Genomic DNA, 19,726 nt, shown 5'->3' with positions numbered 1-19,726 from the left:
TTTATTGCAATTTTATTAATTATTTTTTTTTACTACTAATGGCGGCGATTAGCGATTTTTTTCGTGACTGCGACATTATGGCGGACACTTCGGACAATTTTGACACATTTTTGGGACCATTGTCATTTTCACAGCAAAAAATGCATTTAAATTGCATTGTTTATTGTGAAAATGACAGTTGCAGTTTGGGAGTTAACCACAGGGGGCGCTGTAGGGGTTAGGGTTCACCTAGTGTGTGTTTACAACTGTAGGGGGGGTGTGGCTGTAGGTGTGACGTCATCGATCGAGTCTCCCTATAAAGGGGATCACACGATCGATACGCCGCCACAGTGAAGCACGGGGAAGCCGTGTTTACATACAGCTCTCCCCGTTCTTCAGCTCCGGGGAGCGATCGCGACGGAGCGGCTATAAACGAATAGCCACGCCGTGGTCCCGGATCGCTCCCCGAGGTAAGCCGCCCGCCAGATCGGACCACCCACCCGCTAGAAGGCAAGGACGTATATATACGCCCATCTGCCTGTCCGTGCCATTCTGTGGACGTAAATAGGCGTGCGGCGGGCGTTAAGTGGTTAAATCGTGGCATAGTGGGCGCGCGCCAGCCATGAGCTCCGTGACCGTGCCTACGGGACCTGCGGACTCTATGTCCGCCGGTGTCCCGCGATCGAGCTGCAGAACGGGGAGATGCCTATGTAAACAAGGCATTTCCCTGTTCTGCCTAGTGACAGGACACTGATCTACTGTTCCCTGTGATTGGGAGCAGTGATCAGTGTCGTGTCACTTGTAGCCCCCCCCCCACAGTTAGAATCACTCCCTAGGACACACTTAACCCCTTCATTGCCCCCTTGTGTTTAACCTCTTCCCTGCCAGTCACATTTATACAGTAATCAGTGCATTTTTATAGCACTGATCGCTGTATAAATGACAATGGTCCCAAAATAGCGTCAAAAGTGTCCAATGTGTCCGCCATAATATCCCAGTAACGATAAAAATCGCAGATTGCCGCCATTACTAGTAAAAATAAAACAAAAATTATTAATAAAAATGCCATAAAACTATCCCCTATTTTGTAGACGCTATAACTTTTGCGCAAACCAATCAAACGCTTATTGCGATTTTTTTTAACAAAAATAGGTAGAAGAATACGTATCGGACTAAACTGAGGGAAAAAAATCTTTTTTATATATTTTCTGGGGATATTTATTATAGCAAAAAGTAAAAAATACAGCTTTTTTTTTTTCAAAATTGTCGCTCTATTTTTTGTTTATAGCGTAAAAAATAAAAAAAACGCAGAGGTGATCAAATACCACCAAAAGAAAGCTCTATTTGTGGGGGAAAAAAGGACGCCAATTTTGTTTGGGAGCCACGTCGCACGACCGCGCAATTGTCAGTTAAAGCGACGCAGTCCCGAATCGCAAAAAAGTGGCTTGGTCTTTGGCCAGCCAAATGGTCCGAGGCTTAAGTGGTTAAAGGAGACCCGTCATAATGTTACTTGATTGCTGCCACCCAGCACAGTACTAGAGCCATGATCATATAGAGCAGGGATATGCAATTAGCGGACCTCCAGATGTTGCAAAACTACAAGTTCCATCATGCCTCTGCCTCTGGGTGTCATGCTTGTGACTGTCAGAGTCTTGCTATGCCTCATGGGACTTGTAGTTCTGCAACAGCTGGAGGTCCGCTAATTGTATATCCCTGATATAGGGGAAAGTCATTCCTGACAGTTCACCTTGATCCATATCTAGAGGTCGATCGATGTGGGTTTTTCTCTGGCCGATGCCGATATTTAGAAATCGGGGCGGCCGATATATGATGCCGCTTTTTGCGGCCGATTTTTTTTGGTGGCACTGATTGACAGGTGGCACTTATTGGCACTGGCAGGTTGCACTGGATGGCACTGAAAGATGGTACTAGCAGATGGCACTGATTGGCAGGTGGCACTAATTGACACTGGCAGGTGGCACTGATTGGCAGATGGCACTAACAGGTGACACTGACTGGCAGGTGGCACTGGTTGGCATTGGCAGGTGGCACTGATGGCTTTAGTTGGCACTGGATGGAAGGTGGCACTAATTGGCACTGGATGGTGGCACTGGTATTGGCAGGTGGCACTGTTATTGGCACTGGACGGCAAGTGGCACCAATTGGCACTGGCAGGTGGCACTGGTGCAAAAAAAATAGTGTCACCCCCCCCCCTCAGTACAGACCCCCTCTCCCTCCAGTATAGACGCCCCCCCTGCCCCCCGTAGTACAGACACCAGAGAGCGGTGTGTGTCCTACGAGCGCGGGCCCCTCCTCCTCTGTGGGTGGGCCGCCACGCTGGGTGTACCAAGATGGCCGCGGCTCCGGAGCTAGGCCGAAGCCGCGGCCTTTCCTGATGCTGTGACCGTGGCGGCAATCCGCGGCCATGTTAAATATCGGCCTAATTTGGATAAAAATCGGCCGATGCCGATTTCTCCAAAACGGCCAAATATCGGCCTGCCGATATATCGGTCGACCTCTATCCATATCCCCCCCCCCCCTTCCTCAACATTGTAGTGACTTGCTCTATTGACCTGTTATATGCAACAAAACACACACACACCCGGGTCCGATTTCCAGCCTTTATTCACAAAGACACACTTTGCATGATACAAATAAAAGCGGAGTGAGAGCAATTATCGGCACAGATGGCTTAACTGTCACATAGAGGATTGCAGCAGATTTCATCAGACTCCCAATGCAGACAACTGGCCAGAGGTTGGAAACAGCGCTACGTTATCTCTTGATAAAGAACCTTGTACAAGACGGGGGGGGGGTCCCTTTGCAGGACTTGCGATCTCTTGACATGACTTCCTGGGGGGAAACACAAGGAGAGCGCCTACAACTGTTTCAAGAGACAACCCACAGCAAGAGTAATCCCCCCAAATGCATCCACTGCCCCCATAACCCTGGCCAGGATGCGTCAAACCAAGCTTGGTTTCTCCGTTGAGCTGCTATTGCAAAGGAAAATCCACTAGGAGAGTGGTCCTCAGGGCCCACTAACAGGCCAGGTTTTATGTACAGCGGAACCTCGGATTGTGAGTAACACGGTTAACGAGCGTTTCGCAATACGAGCGCTGCGTTTTAAAAAATCGTGACATGGTTTGCAAGTGTTGTCTCGCAAAACGAGCACGATTCAGGCCAAAGCGGTGTGCAGTACCGTGTTTGGCCTGAGGTGGGGTGGGGGCGCCAGAGCCGAACGTCGCCGTTCGGAAATGCACGAAAAGGCCCAAGAACAGCGTGGCTGACTTCGGCAAATCTCGGGTAGGAAGTCTTTCCAAGGTCAGCCGAAGTGTCCTCTGGCCTTTTCCGTGGCTCTCCGGCGCCCCCCGACTCTGGCCACAATGCATGCCATTGAAGTCAATGCAGAACAAATTATTTTCGTTGCCATTGACTTCAATAGGGAAACTCGCTTTGATATGCGAGTACTTTGGATTACGGGCATTCTCCTGGAACGGATTATCCGAGGTTCCACTGTATTACCTTGGGGAGATAGAGACTAGAATACTGCAATCACTGAGCAGCAAATGATATCACCTGTGATGTATTTCAGTTATCTTGCAAACCTGCCCTGTTAAGTGGGCCCCGAGGACAGGGTTGATGACCAGAGGGCACCAGGCACATAAAACCTTCAGTGAGCCATCTGGTCCTCAACTACCGTCCTCAGGACCCACTAACAGGCCAGGTTTTCAAGACAACTGAAATACATCACAGGTGATATCATTTGCTGCTCAGTGATTGCAGTAGTCTAGTCTGCGTCTCCCCAAAAGTAATACTTAAAATCTGGCCTGTCGGTGGGTCCTGAGAACCACTGATCTAGCAGATTCTACCTTGGAATATACGGAGTACACAAAGGCCAGCAACAAAGTCGCCAAGAATGGGAAGGAGACCATTCAACCAGGGTACCGCAATGGGGTCAGACTCGACGCCAGTTGAATTACAGTGGAACCTTGGATTACGAGCATAATCCGTTCCAGGAGAATGCTCGTAATCCAAAGTACTCGCATATCAAAGCGAGTTTCCCCATTGACATCAATAATTTGTTCCGCATTGACTTCAATGGGATGCAATACCGCATGAGGCCAGAGGCGGGTGGGGGGCACCGGGGAGCCTCGGAAAGGGCCCGAGAGCACGTCGGCTGACCTCGGTGAACCTCAGAAAGACTTCCTACCCGAGATTTGCCGAAATCAGCAATGCTGTCCTGGGGCCTTTCCGAACGGCGCCCCCCTCCAACCTCAGGCCAAAAGCGGTACTGCACACCGCTTTGGCCTAAATCGCGCTCGTTTCGTGAGAAAACACTCGCAAACCGAGTCGCGATTTTTAAAAATACAGTGCTCGTATTGCGAAACGCTCGTTAACCGTGTTACTCGCAATCCGAGGTTCCACTGTATTCTAGTCTGCATCTCCCAAAAGGAATACTTAAAATCTAGCTTGTTAGTAGTGGGTCCTGAGGGCAGGAGTTGAGAACGACTGATCTAGCAGATTCTACCTTGGAATTTACGGAGGACGCAAAGGCCAGCAACATAAGTAGCTCTGTAACAAAGTCGCAAGAGTGGGAGGGAGACCTTTCAACCAGGGTACCGCAATGGGGTCAGACTCAACGCCAGTTGAATTTCTAGTTGCCATCTTGCACAATCTCCGCTGAGGTCTCTCCACCGCCAGGTAGCACTGAACCATTTGTATCCAATCAGGTAAAAGTGTGAAAGACAAAGTTCGCCAACAGTCCTCTTTTTTTATAAATAGTAAAAATATTGTAAATTAGATATATATACATTAGTAGGACTTGATGGTGCTCTCTTGATGGGCTTGCAGGACTCACACAGAGAAAGTCGGTGTCTTTAGGGTTTTCTAAAATAAGACCTTCAAAAGGTTCTATCACCTGACAGGTTAGCTTTACTTTCATTTGTCTGAGGACAACTCTGGAGCTGGGAGTCAGCATTGAGAGCGCCCCCCACCCCCAAGGTCCAAAATGTTTCCATGGCTTGCATCATTTGGATGCCCTTGAGTGCACACAGCACAATCCACATAGTCATTTGGAAGCCGATTGGTGTCTATGCAAGCTGCACCAGATTTTACGCTCGCCGGTATTGGTAAATCAACCCCAAATTGTCCACCCAGACCTTCCTCATGCTGACGTATTTCACCCAGAAGGAGCTTAGTCAAGTATAATTATGGCCATTCCAGGGGAAATGCGTGAGTACTGGCTGAATAAAGTGCAGCTGCGCTCCCCACGTGTCACAAGTAAAAAGATTGGTTGCACGTTGATGACAACAATATTGGTAAACCTTTATTGTTCTGGACAATGACACAGAATGTCCGCCCAGATCTTCCTAACTCTGTCATTGTCCAGAACAATAAAGGTTTACCAATGTTGATGTCATCAGAGTAAAGCTGAGCTCCAATCGACCCGTACTCATGCATTTCTCCTGCAAAGGGCATTGTCATACTTGACTAAGCCTCTCCTGAGTGAAATGTGTCAGAGTGAGGAAGGTCTGAACAGATACTTTGTGTCACTGTCCAGAACAATAAATATTTACTGATGTTGATGTCATCAGAACGTGCCTGGTCTCCTTTCTTGTGACACATGGGGAGCGTAACTGAGCTCCATTCAGCCAGTACTCACGTATTTCTCCTGGAACGGGGCTTAGTCCTTCTTGACTACGCTCTTTCTGGGTGAAATACGTCAAGAGTGAGGAAGGTCTGGGTGGGCATTCTGCATCATTGTCCAGAACAATACATGCCTGGTCTCCTTTCTTGTGACACATGAGGAGCGTAGCTGAGCTCCATTCAGCCAGTACTCACGTATTTCTCCTGGAAAAGGGCTTAGTCCTTCTTGACTACGCTCTTTCTGGGCGAAATACGTCAGAGTGAGGAAGGTCTGGGTGGGCATTCTGCATCATTGTCCAAAACAATAAAGATTTACTAATGTTGATGTCATCAGTACATGCCTGGTCTCCTTTCTTGTGACACATGAGGAGCGTAGCTGAGCACCATTCAGCCAGTACTCACGTATTTCTTCTGGAAAGGGGCTTAGTCCTTCTTGACTAAGCTCTTTCTGGTTGAAATACGTCAGAGTAAGGAAGGTCTGGTCGGACATTCTGTGTCATTGTCCAGAACAATACATGCCTGGTCTCCTTTCTTGTGACACATGGGGAGCGTAGCTGAGCTCCATTCAGCCAGTACTCACGTATTTCTCCTGGAACGGGCTTAGTCCTTCTTGACTACGCTCTTTCTAGGTGAAATACTTCAAAGTGAGGAAGGTCTGGGCAGACATTCTGTGTCACTGTCCCGAACAATAAAGATTTACTAATGTTGATGTCATCAGAACGTGCCTGGTCTCCTTTCTTGTGACACATGAGGAGCGTAGCTGAGCTCCATTCAGCCAGTACTTGCGTATTTCTCCTGAAAAAGGGCTTAGTCCTTCTTGACTACGCTCTTTCTGGGCGAAATACGTCAGAGTGAGGAAGGTCTGGGCGGACATTCTGTGTCATTGTCTAGAACAATACATGCCTGGTCTCCTTTCTTGTGACACATGGGGAGCGTAGCTGAGCTACATTCAACCAGTACTCACGTATTTCTCCTGGAAAAGGGCTTAGTCCTTCTTGACTACGCTCTTTCTAGGTGAAATACTTCAGAGTGAGGAAGGTCTGGGCGGACATTCTGTGTCATGGTCCAGAACAATAAAGATTTACTAATGTTGATGTCATCAGAACGTGCCTGGTCTCCTTTCTTGTGACACATGGGGAGCGTAGCTGAGCTCCATTCAGTCAGTACTCACGTATTTCCCCTGGAACGGGCTTAGTTCTTCTTGACTATGCTCTTTCTGGGCGAAATACGTCAGAGTAAGGAAGGTCTGGTCGGACATTCTGTGTCATTGTCCAGAACAATACATGCCTGGTCTCCTTTCTTGTGACACATTCAGTCAGTACTCACGTATCTCTCCTGGAAAGTCATTCTTGACTAAGCTCTTTCTGGGCGAAATACGTCAAGAGTGAGGAAGGTCTGGGCGGACATTCAGTGTCATTGTCTAGAACAATACATGCCTGGTCTCCTTTCTTGTGACACATGGGGAGCGTAGCTGAGCTCCATTCAGCCAGTACTCACGTATTTCTCCTGGAACGGGCTTTGTCCTTCTTGACTACGCTCTTTCTGGGCGAAATACGTCAGAGTGAGGAAGGTCTGGGCAGACATTCTGTGTCATTGTCCAGAACAATAAAGGTTTTACCACTGTTGACGTTATCAACGTACGACCGGTCTCTTTAGGTGGGCAGCGCAGCTAAGCTCCATTTGGCCAGTATCAGTGCCTACAGGCGTGGGTAGACTCTTGAAGCTCGAAACCCTTTCTTACAGTAATTTGTCTGTAGCCGACCATCATTATTTTTTTTTTGTTAAAAATAGACATTTTCATAATTGTGCACTCTTTTTTGACCCTTTAACACAAGGGGTCTCCTCTCACCAATTCACATTCATATACAAAATCTAAAATGTCCTAGACGAGAAGCGCATGTGTGTGTCGCTTGATAAAAACCGGGAGGCGCCGGGCCGACTTTTGCAGGAGCAGGGGGGAGACGTTTTGGATGGTTCTGCAGAGGATTAGGTTGCCATAATTATCAGATGTACCAGGGAACAAATCATGGCTGCCGAAGCTTCTCTCCATAAGAAAGATCTGTCCGCTGATTAGGATTTCCAGCACGCTGGCAAATTTCTGCCACTAAAGTGCAGCACGCGGCCCGGACATCCATCTTTAAATAGCAGTTAAAGTGCACCTGGCGTTTTTAGCAGCAGACGGAACGTCGGGGGAAACGGGGGGAAATGTAAATCGCGGCGGCACTCGTTCCGGCGACAAATGTTTTAGTGTATTTTTCTAGGTCGGAGGGGGTTTCTGAAGTCTTGTGATAAGTGGCCTCCTCCACCCTGTGCTCCATGATACCCAAGCTGAGAGATTAGGTTGAGGTGCAAAGATGAAGTTGGAAAGAGTAAAGAGCTGGTAGACAAGTAAAAGTTCCTCGTGAAACAAGAAAAGCTGCTCCAGGTGAGTGAGTCTCGGGTTCCCCCCCCCACACACAATAGTCAGGTGCTAGCCTAGCTCGCATGCTGTGTAACGTGAAGAAATAATTGCGGAAGGCTGCACTTTCAAAAATCCTTTTATTGAAGCTTCATATGACGAGTGGTTGACAGATGGAGCAGGGGACAAAGAGGTAGACGTGTTTCGTGCAAATGTCAGGGACGCGGCTACCTCTTTGTCCCCTGCTCCATCTGTAATGACTAAGGCCCAGATTCTCGTAGAACAGCGTATTTTTGCGGCGGCGTCGTCACGTATCCGATTTACGTTACGCCTCCGCAACTTAGACGGGCAAGTGCTGTATTCTCAAAGCACTTGCTCCGTAAGTTGTGGCGGAGTAGCGTAAATCGGCCGGCGTAAGCCCGCCTAATTCAAATGTTGAACAGGGGGGGGGCGTGTTTTATGTTAATGTGCTGTGACCCGACGCGATTGATGTTTTGCACTTACGGCGCATGCGCCGCCCGTGGAATATCCCAGTGTGCTTTGCGTCAAAGTACGCAGCAAGGACGTATTGGTCTCGACGTGAACGTAAATCAGCGTACACGCCCCTAGCGGCCAGCGAAAAAATGCAGTTATGATCCGACGGCGTAAGAGACTTACGCCTGTCGGATCTAACAGATATCTATGCGTAACTGATTCTAAGAATCGGGCGCATAGATACGACGGCACAACGCAGAGATACGACGGCGTATCTGGAGATACGCCGTCGTATCTGGAGATACGCCGTCGTATCTCGGTTGTGAATCTGGGCCTAAGTGATGACATTTGCGCGAAAAGCGGCTAACTCTTTGTCCCCTGCTCCATCTGTAACGTCTAAGCGCTGACAGTTGCGCGAAACGCGGCTACCTCATTGTCCCCTGCTCCATCTGTAATGACCAAACGCTGACAATTGCACGAAACGCGGCTACCTCTTTGTCCCCTGCTCCATCTGTAATGACCAAGTGCTGACAATTATGCGAAACGCGGCTACCTCTTTGTCCCCTGCTCCATCTGTCAACCACTCGTCCTATAAAGCTTCAATAAAAGGATTTTTTGGAAGTGCAGCCGTCCGGAATTATTTTGTCACGTAGTAAAAGTTCCTGCTCTATTCCGCAACAGGAGAAGTAGAGAAGAGCTAGTAAGGAGGACACCACGTTCGACCTTGGCGCCCGGGTTTTGCCTTCAACTTTGAAAATTGTGTGCGTAATATCAAACTCTTTTACAACCTAACCTCCCATGCCTCCTGCTCGCCAATATATATATATATAAAACAAAAAACAAAGAAGGCATCAGTAATCCATGAAGCCAAGTCCTCATCGATCTGTCGAGATGTTCTTTGAGGATCTTCTCACCAGTAAGTGTGCGGCTGTTGAAAGCGGCCACCGCGCTGAAGAATAAAAACATCCCAGAGCTCGCACGCCCGCCCTTTACGCCTCAAACTCGCGGTTTCGTTTTTTTAAAAACGCAGGAGGAGGAAGCTACTGTATGAATCCCATGGTGGATCTTCAGATTTTGATCCCAGCCTTTGTCTCCTCCCGTTTGAGATCCAATGAACGTCGGCATTGCACAGTGCGGTGCGGTTTCTATCCTGCCCACTCTGGGAAAATGGAGTAAAACCGCTGAATGTTTTTTTTTATCCCGGCAAGTTGTCCATCAACGCAGGAATAAAACCGAATCTAAACGGGTCAACCAGATTTAAAAAACGGCGTTCTTGCGCAAATGTTATTCCCGATTTGGATGACTCGGTTAAAATGTTCGTCAACCAGTCGAAAAAAAAACAGAAAGGCCAAGTTGAGGGATAAATCGTAGGAGTGTGCGCCGAGGTTTTCCACGCGTACCAGCATTTTTTTAATCCTCAGAATTCTAATTTCTTCTTGTGTATCCTTTCGAAATGTTTGGCCAGGCCCTCCTTCCTGGCAAAGACGTTGCCGCACTCTATGCAGACAAAGGGCTTGTGGTCCGTGTGGGTCATTTTGTGTTTGGCCAGGTTGGACTGGTTGGCGAAGCCCCGGCCGCACTCGGGGCAGATGTACGGCTTCTGGCCGGTGTGGATGATCCGGTGGGAGATGAGGTTGGACTGGTTGGCGAAGGCCTTGCCGCACTCGGCACACATGTACGGGCGCTCGCCCGTGTGGATGACTTGGTGAGCGTTCAGGCAGGAGCGGCTGGCGAAGACCTTGCCGCAGACGGTGCAAGAGAAGGGCTTCTCGCCCGTGTGGATCCGAAGGTGCTTCACCAGCGCCGGGTTGTTGCTGAAGCAACGGCCACACGCCGGGCACTCCACTGGCTTCTCTCCGGTGTGGACCTTGGCGTGGGCCTTCAAGTTGAACTTGGTAACAAAGAGCTTGCCGCACTCCGTGCAGGAAAACGGCTTCTCGCCCGTGTGGACCCGCTGGTGAGCGACCAGGCTGGGCTTGTATCGGAAACACTTGCCACACTCGATGCAGGTGAAAGGCTTCTCGTCCGAGTGGCAGCGCTGGTGTTTGGTGAGATAGGAGTAGAGGCTGAACCCTTTGCCGCACTCCGAGCAGATGTACTGTTTCGGCTTGTCTGCTAGTTGCCCGTACTCGTCGATTGGCAGGCACCCAGCTCTGGATGTTGTGGCTGAATCGCAAGAATCTTGATCATTCATGTCATAGCCTGAAGAGAAAAAGAACAGTTAAGCTTTGGCTCAACTCCAACCATAACCACTTCCATACCGGGCACTGACGCATTTTCCCGCCCAAGCCAATCTTCAGCTTTCAGCGCTGTCGCAATTTGAATGACAATTGCGCGGTCGTGCTACACTGTACCCAAATAAAATTTTTATCATTTTGTTCCCACAAATAGAGCTTTCTTTTGGTGGTATTTGATCACCTCTGCGATTTTTATTTTTTGCGCAACAACTAAAAAAAGACAGATTTTTTTTTTTTTTTTCTGTTAATTTTTTTGTAAATAAGTAAGTTTTCTTCTTTAATTATGGGCACTGATATGGCGGCACTGATGGGCACCGATGAGGTGGCACTGGTGGGCACAGATGAGGTGGCACTGGTATGCTGCACTGATGGGCACTCATAGGCGGCATTCATGGGCACTCATAGGCGGCACTCATAGGCGGCACTCATAGGCGGCACTCATGGGCGGCATTCATGGGCGGCATTCATGGGCACTCATAGACGGCATTCATGGGCACTCATAGGCGGCATTCATGGGCACTCATAGGCGGCATTCATGGGCACTCATAGGCGGCATTCATGGGCACTCATAGGCGGACACTGGGCATAGATGGGCACTAAGAGGTGGCACCGATGGACACTGGGTGACACTGAGGGGTGGTACTGATGGCATTGCTCAGTCAGTGCCCATGTTGCCAGTCAGTGCCCATTTCTGGGCACTGATTGGCATCGATTGCATTAAAAAACGTTTTCTTTTTATTGTTTTTTTTTTATATATCTATTTGTGCTCTATTGAGCACCTGGGGGCACTCCCTGGTGGTCCAGTGTGTGGATCTGAGGGGGGGCTGCACTGATAAACAATCAGCGCAAACCCCCCCTGTCAGGAGAGCCGCCGATCGGCTCTCCTCTACTCACGTCTGTCAGACGCGAGCGAGGAAGAGCCGGTCAACGGCTCTTCCTGTTTACATCGTGATCAGCCGTGATTGGACACGGCTGATCACGTGGTAAAGAGCCTTCCCCGGAGGCTCTTTACCGAGATCGGAGATGCAGGGTGTCAGACTGACATCCCGCATCAACGATCGCCGCGCTGCGCGCCCTCACGGGCGCGCCCCGGCATGAATTTCTGCAGGACGTCAATAGACGTCCAGTCAGGTTTTTACAACCACTTCCCGGACTTCAATCGATCGACCGGGCGGGAAGTGGTTAAGTTAAAGGCATAGTTCACCCCCCCCCAAAAAAAATGCCTATGCAAGTAGGAAATGCCTGTAGAAAAAAAAAAAAAACTGCGCAGCTTTTACCACGTTAACCACTTCCAGACCGCCAGCCGCGGTTTTACGTCCTCTGTTTGAAGAGCACTACGGTTATGGTAGCAGCTATCTACCATAACCCTGGGTATTTTCTTCAGCGGGCGGTCCGCTACAAGATAAACGTGGTCTCTGCGGCGGATACGCCGCAAGATCACTTTTATCGGCGGCGGGAAAGGGCCCCCCCCCTCCGGAGCCGTCGGCAGCATATTTTAGACTAAATACGAGATCTGAGGTCTTTTTGACCCCAGATCTCATATTTAAGAGGACCTGTCATGCTTTTTTTCTATTACAAGGGATGTTTACATTCCTTGTAATAGGAATAAAAGTGACCCAATTTTTTTTTCTTAAAACGGTTTTAAAATTAATAAAATAAAGTAAAATACATTATACGCGATCGTTAAAACGAGAGCAATAATTCTAGCCCTAGACCTTCTCTGTAACTCAAAAGATGCAACCTGTAAAATTTTTTAAAAGTGTCCTATGGAGATTTTTAAGGGTAAAAGTTTGACGCCATTCCACGAGCGGGCGCAATTTTGAAGCATGACATGTTGGGTATCAATTTACTCGGCGTAACATTATCTTTCGCAATCTAAAAGAAAAATCGGCCAACTTTACGGTTTTATTTTTTTAAATAAAGAAGTGCGCTTGTAAGACCGCTGCACAAATACGGTGTGACAAAAAGTATTGCAATGACCGCCATTTTATTCTCTAGGGTGTTAGGGGGAAAAAATGGATAATGTTTGGGGGTTCCAAGTAATTTTCTAGCAAAAAACATGTTTTTAACTTGTAAGCACTGAGTCTGAAAAACAGGCTCGGTCCTTAAAGCGGATGTTCCACCCCAAAAAAATATTAAAAGCCAGCAGCTACAAATACTGCAGCTGCTGACTTTTAATATACGGATACTTACCTGTCCTGGAGTCCAGCGCCGTCCGCAGCAGAGCACGAGCGATCGCTCGTCACCCTGCTGCTCCCCCCTCCATTCACGCTGAGGGAACCAGGAAGTGAAGCGCTCCGGCTTCACTGCCCAGTTCCCTACGGCGCATGTGCGAGTCGCGCCGCGCCCGCCGATTGGCTCCCGCTGTGTGCTGGGAGCCGAGTGTTCCCAGCACACAACGGGGGGGGGGGCGACGGGATGTGACGAAATGCCCGTCTTTTACCTGTGAATGCCAGGCCGGAAGTGGGTGCAAATACCTGTCTTTAGGGTTCCGATCAGCGGGACTTCACTTTAGGGTGGAGAACCGCTTTAAGTGGTTAAATAATGCCCTTGCTATGAGTGTACGCCGTTTTAGCAACAAGGCAGGATGGGCTGATGCGATCTCTGGAATTTTTTCAGTTGGGCTTTATTTAGAAGGTACATAGCTGGGGGAGAGCAGCAGAACGGAGAGGGAGAGCAGCAGAACGGAGGGGGACACGATGCACGGAGGGGGAGAGCAGCAGAACGGAGGGGGGAAATGGATCGCGGAGGGGGAGAGCAGCAATATGGAGGGGGATACGAAGGGCGAAGAGGGAGAGCAGCAAAACGGAGGGGGGGGGCTATGGTGGGATATCAGGGGTCTTAACAGACCCCCGACATCTCACCTTTGAGACAGAGAAAGGGACCAAGGACACAGATTCCTCAGTCCCTTTCTCCACAGCCTCAGCTGCACTGAAAATGAATGGAGAGGAGACAGCGGCTTCTCTCCATTCATAAACTGAAGCATCATAAAACACAGGTTACGGTGTTTTATTTATGTGAATAGACAGAGTCGGTGATCACTGACTCTGTACATTCGGAAAAGGAAAGGAGCCGGGTTTACCGGCTCCTACCTCCGTTCTCCATCCTGACAGATCAAGGACGGAGGGAGTGGAAGACATAGAGGGGGACACGGAGCGGGAGAGCAGCAGAACGGAGGGGGACACGGATCGTGGAGGGGGAGAGCAGCAGAACAGAGGGGGGCAAGGAGGGGGAAAGCAGGATCACGGAGGGGGAGAGCAGGATCACAGAAGGGGGAGAGCAGGATCACAGAAGGGGGAGAGCAGGATCACAGAAGGGGGAGAGCAGGATCACAGAAGGGGGAGAGCAGGATCACAGAAGGGGGAGAGCAGGATCACAGAGGGGGAGAGCAGGATCACAGAGGGGGAGAGCAGAACGGAGGGGGGAGAGCAGCAGAACGGAGGGGGACACTGAGCGCGGAGGGGGAGAGCAGGATCATGGAGGGGGAGAGCTGGATCACGGGGGGGGGGGGGGGGGGAGCAGCAGAACGGAGGGGAAGAGCAGCAGAACGGAGGGTGACACAGAGCACGGAGGGGGAGAGCAGCAGAACGGAGGGGGGAAATGGATCGCGGAGGGGGAGAGCAGCAGTATGGAGGGGGATATACGAAGCGCGAAGGGGGAAGGGGGACATGGATCGCGGAGGGGGAGAGCAGCAGTATGGGAGGGGGATACGAAGCGCAAAGAGGGAGAGCAAAAAAACGGAGGGGGTCACGGAGCACGGAGGGGGATTGCAGCAAAACGGAGGGGGGACACGGAGCACGGAGGGGGAGAGCAGCAAAACGGAGGGTGACACGGAGAGCAGAGGGGGAGAGCAGCAGAACGGAGGGGGACACGCAGCAGAACGGAGGGGGACACGGATCACAGAGGGGGAGAGCAGCAGAACGGAGTTGGCACACTGAGCGTCGAGGGGGAGAGCAGCATCACGGAGGGGGACAAGGGACGAGGAGAAGCTGTCATTTAATGAAATCTATACAGGGAGATCAGTGCTGGGCAAATGCTCAGTATCGGTATCGGGACAACCCTACATACCACCTAATACACAAAATTGTTGATTAGCTTTGACCCGTTCAATAGTAACCCTTATCAATTACCCTCCCAAATTACTACCAAGTGGAGATTAACAGAAGGCTGACAGAGATTGTAACCTTGGTCTGCTCTGTCCTAGCTGGAGTTGAGCGTGGGAACTCCCCAAGGTAGGTGAACATTCCCAAAAACTCCAAAAATATTAGGGGCAAAAGTAAAAACAAAAAAAAATAAAAAAATACATTTTGCTGAAGGAGACTTAAAAATATATAAAACACAAGACGACTCGCTCATCTTAATCTTCTATAACCGAAAGTTCTGGAATGGGGAGGATATTTGACTTCTTTCTAATTGCCACCTGAGGGGGAGGGGGACGGTACTAAATTATTTTCAGTGCTGGTTTCTTTTATACAGTGCCAAGACCAACCATTTTTAAAGCCCAAAGAGATATAAGCTGCAGCTCCACTTACCATCGTCGATATCCACAGGCTCCTGCTCCTCTTTGATCTGCATCTCGTCCCCTTGCTCTGTCTGTGTGGCCACCTCATGACCATCATCATCTAGCTGAGGGTTTAACAGTAGAATTTGTATTAGTCTACAATTGTTTACATTTTAATATTTTTTTTTTTTATAAAAAATTAGAGCATTGGGTCTACCTGGTCATCTTGGTGGGTGCCATACTCTTCCTGTTCTTCCTCCTCCTTGAAGTATTGCTGGGCCTCGTTGTAATAGTCTGTGTCTTCACACCGGTCTCTGTAGTCATCTTCTGTACAACTACGTGGAGAATCCTTAACTTCCTGTTTAATACTCTGCGGGCAGTGAGGTGTGAAGGAGAGGGGTGGACTTGGACTCCTCTTCGTTCTGCTCCTGATTCCGTCTGTAGGCAAAAAAACATGTCTTCTGCTTTTTTTTTTTTTTTACACCAGATATTCAGATTACAAAATAACCAGAGCTAGGTTCCCCAGATAAGCCTGAAGGTGCCAAGTTCCCCAGATAAGCCTGAAGGAGCTAGGTTCCCGACATAAACCTGAAGGAGCTAGCCTCCCCCAGATAAGCCTGAAGTAGCTAGCATCCCCTAGATAAGCCTAAAGGCCACCCTGGAAGCCTCACAACTGGAGAACTTCCATCTATAGCCTCCCTGAAAGTCTCAGGCGTGGGAACTTCCACCAATGGCCAACCTGAAAGCCTTACACTCTGAGCACTTCCACCTATGCCCACCCTGAAAGTCTCGCAGACTTGGAGCCTTCCTTTGGCCTCCCTGGAGAACTTCCAACTATGGCCACCCTGGAAGCTCCACACTTTCAGACCTTCCACCTATGGCCTTGCTGGAGAATTTTTACCTTTGGAAACCCTAGAAGCCCACACCTGGAGAACGTCTTCCTATGGCCACCCTGGAAGCCACCTTCTCCGGAGAACTTTTACCTATGGCCACCCTAGATGAGCCCTACCCCCCCCCCTCCCACTTGGAGAACTTCTACCTAGTGCCACCCTGGAAGCCCCACACTTGGAGGGCTTTCAACTAAGGCCACCCCCTGGTAGCCCCACACTTTAGGACCTTCCACCTTTGGCCTTGCTGGAGAAGTTTTACCCGTGGAATCCCTAGAAGCCCAAACTTGGAGAACATCTACCTATGGCCACCTTCTCTGGAGAACTTTTACCTACGGCCACCCTAGATTCCCCTACTTTGAGAACTTCTACCTAGTGCCACCCTGGAAGCTCCACACTTGGAGGGCTTCCAACTAAGGCCACCCTGGTAGCCCCACACTTTAGGACCTTCCACCTATGACCTTGCTGGAGAAGTTTTACCTATGGAAACCCTAGAAGCCCACACCTGGAGAACGTCTACCTATGGCCACCTTCTCTAGAGACCTTTTACCTACGGCCACCCTAGATTCCCCTACTTTGAGAACTTCTACCTAGTGCCACCCTGGAAGCCCCACACTTGGAGGGCTTCCAACTAAGGCCACCCTGGTAGCCCCACGCTTTAAGACCTTCCACCTTCGGCCTTGCTGGAGAAGTTTTACCTGTGGAAACCCTAGAAGCCCAAACTTGGAGAACGTCTACCTATGGCCACCTTCTCTAGAGACCTTTTACCTACGGCCACCCTAGATTCCCCTACTTTGAGAACTTCTACCTAGTGCCACCCTCGAAGCCCCACACTTGGAGGGCTTCCAACTAAGGCCACCCTGGTAGCCCCCTTCTTGAAAAACTTCTACCTATGCACCCCCCCCCCCCTCCTCCTTGAAGACCCACATTTGGAGAACTTCTACCTATGACCACACACTAGAGAACCTTTGACTGTGGACACCCTGGAAGTCCCCTCACAAAAACAAAATCGGAAGACATGCACCCCATCACTTCACAATGCAATAGTTTTGTGGGTTTTTTTGGTGACCGCAGGTGCGATCTTCTTACCCAGTAAAGGCTTCCGATCCTCCATCTCAGCGTCCCCGCCTCTGCAGAGCCCTAAAAGGTGTAAAAAAAAAAAAAAAGTTTGAAAAGCTCCATTTAGTAAAGCGACCAATAAAAATTGTTTAAAAGCAGAACGTCAGGCAGAATTACCTTCATAGTTTTCCATCAGGTGAACGTTCTCGTTCCCCGGGAGGACCTCACTGCCATACTTCTATGCCCCCCTGTACCTTCCTGGCTGTAAGCACTAGACCCAAGTGCTATGGTTGCCTTTCCACTCCCCTCCTGACCATTCATAAAATGGAGCCCAGGGCTGGTAATGGTCAGAAGTAGAGGGGGGGGGCGGGGTGAAGTGACAGTAGCGCTGGGTTTCTAGCGCTTACAGCGGGAGCTGGACCTCATTGCGCATATAACCAAGGTATGATGAAGAAGTCCTCCTGAGGAAGCCAAGCCTGTCCACCTCCTGGAAACCTGCAAAAGTAATGGAGGGCTTTAGAGACTCAACGCAGAACGTCGGGGGGTGGGGCAAAAGGTTCAACAACGAAGACAGATGTTCTCATACCATACGAATAGGACTCTCTCTAGAGCGACCGCCGCGATGCCCGCCAACCAACCCTTCAAGAACAGCCAACCAACCCTTCAAGAACAGCCAACCAACCCCTCAATAACAGCCAACCAACCCCTCAAGAACAGCCAACCAACCCCTCAAGAACAGCCAACCAACCCTTCAAGAACAGCCAACCAACCCTTCAAGAACAGCCAACCAACCCCTCAAGAACAGCCAACCAACCCTTCAAGAACAGCCAACCAACCCTTCAAGAACAGCCAACCAACCCTTCAAAAACAGCCAACCAACAGCCAACCAACCCTTCAAAAACAGCCAACCAACAGCCAACCAACCCTTCAAGAACAGCCAACCAACCCTTCAAGAACAACCAACCAACCCTTCAAGAACAACCAACCAACCCTTCGAGAACAACCAACCAACCCTTCGAGAACAGCCAACCAACCCTTCGAGAACAGCCAACCAACCCTTCGAGAACAGCCAACCAACCCTTCGAGAACAGCCAACCAACCCTTCGAGAACAGCCAACCAACCCTTCGAGAACAGCCAAACCAACCCTTCGAGAACAGCCAAACCAACCCTTCGAGAACAGCCAAACCAACCCTTCGAGAACAGCCAAACCAACCCTTCGAGAACAGCCAAACCAACCCTTCGAGAACAGCCAACCAACCCTTCGAGAACAGCCAAACCAACCCTTCGAGAACAGCCAACCAACCCTTCAAGAACAGCCAACCAACCCTTCAAGAACAGCCAACCAACCCTTCAAGAACAGCCAACCAACCCTTCAAGAACAGCCAACCAACCCTTCGAGAACAGCCAACCAACCCTTCGAGAACAGCCAAACCAACCCTTCGAGAACAGCCAAACCAACCCTTCGAGAACAGCCAACCAACCCTTCGAGAACAGCCAACCAACCCTTCGAGAACAGCCAACCAACCCCTCAATAACAGCCAACCAACCCTTCGAGAACAGCCAACCAACCCCTCAAGAACAGCCAACCAACCCTTCGAGAACAGCCAACCAACCCTTCAAGAACAGCCAACCAACCCCTCAATAACAGACCTCGTGCCTACGAAAAGAAAAACAACCCCGTTCAACATTGTCGCCCAAAAATTAAAATTTTCCGATCGCTTTCAACGGCGTCAAAAAGTTGAATCGCTTTTTTTTTCTCTCCGCTTTAAACGTAAATAAAAAAAATCGTCTTATCGCAGAGCGCCGTAAAAAAAAAAAGGAAACAGTATCCGATTACGATTGCAGCGAAGCATGTGGAGTGGCGCTTCGCAGAAGGTTTACATTTATATTGGCGAAGGGAGCGGTGAGATGTAGCGCAGTGGGCATGGCCACAGAGGGGGTGACCAATGGGGTGAAGATCAGATGTAAAGTGAGTAATGGAAGAGATGAGATGAACAATGAGAAGAGGGGAGGACAGAGGTGTCACAGATGGAAAGTCAGAGGAGGACAGTCTATCCACCCCCCATCACCACTCTACTAACCCCTCACCCTCCAGTGCCAGCAAACCGTCCGATCCCCACACAGGAAGGGGAGAGACGCCGCCGCCGTGACGTCATCTCCTCCCCCCGGCGCCGCCCACTCACGGGAAATGTAGTTCTGTCCAACATATCCACGGCGCTAGAGAGAGGAGATTTCTGCCAGATGTCTCCTCGGGCGGCCATCTTGTCGGAGCCCAAAGAGGAGAAAACCAGCGAAAGGAATTTGACATGTCAGCTGTACACCCCTCATCTCTGTGCTACAACATTACACATTAATCATGTCAATTACCATTTATTTTAGTTTTTTTTTTATACAGGACTAACATAAGTATAGACTTTTATTATTTATGGTATTATAATGATTATTTTTATATTATTATGATTTTTTTTTTTTTTTAAACAATAGAATAGTAACATTACATCATTATTAGTGGCTTTATTATTATTTTCTTTTATGATGATGATT

At 49.4% G+C, this 19,726-nt stretch overlaps 1 protein-coding gene across 1 annotated transcript in view; it reads right to left on the bottom strand.

The window, feature by feature from the left end:
• Positions 1-19,358, bottom strand: part of LOC120910487 (oocyte zinc finger protein XlCOF7.1-like) — a 61,610-nt gene extending 42,252 nt beyond the window's left edge. The window contains exons 1-6 of the mRNA XM_040322244.1: positions 19,264-19,358; positions 17,359-17,676; positions 17,212-17,262; positions 15,453-15,673; positions 15,267-15,360; positions 9,918-10,699 (exon numbers count right to left, since the gene is read on the bottom strand). Coding sequence (XP_040178178.1) covers positions 9,918-10,699; positions 15,267-15,360; positions 15,453-15,673; positions 17,212-17,262; positions 17,359-17,374 — 1,164 coding nt within the window. The 5' untranslated portion in view covers positions 17,375-17,676; positions 19,264-19,358. The remainder of the gene's footprint in view (positions 1-9,917; positions 10,700-15,266; positions 15,361-15,452; positions 15,674-17,211; positions 17,263-17,358; positions 17,677-19,263) is intronic.
• Positions 19,359-19,726: the final 368 nt, after the last annotated feature.

This window comes from Rana temporaria, chromosome 8, assembly GCF_905171775.1.
Source record: "Rana temporaria chromosome 8, aRanTem1.1, whole genome shotgun sequence".
In the NCBI taxonomy this organism is placed as follows: Eukaryota; Metazoa; Chordata; class Amphibia; order Anura; family Ranidae; genus Rana; species Rana temporaria.
Note: the sequence above shows the minus strand (reverse complement) of the source record. Positions and strands in the feature narration are given on the sequence as shown.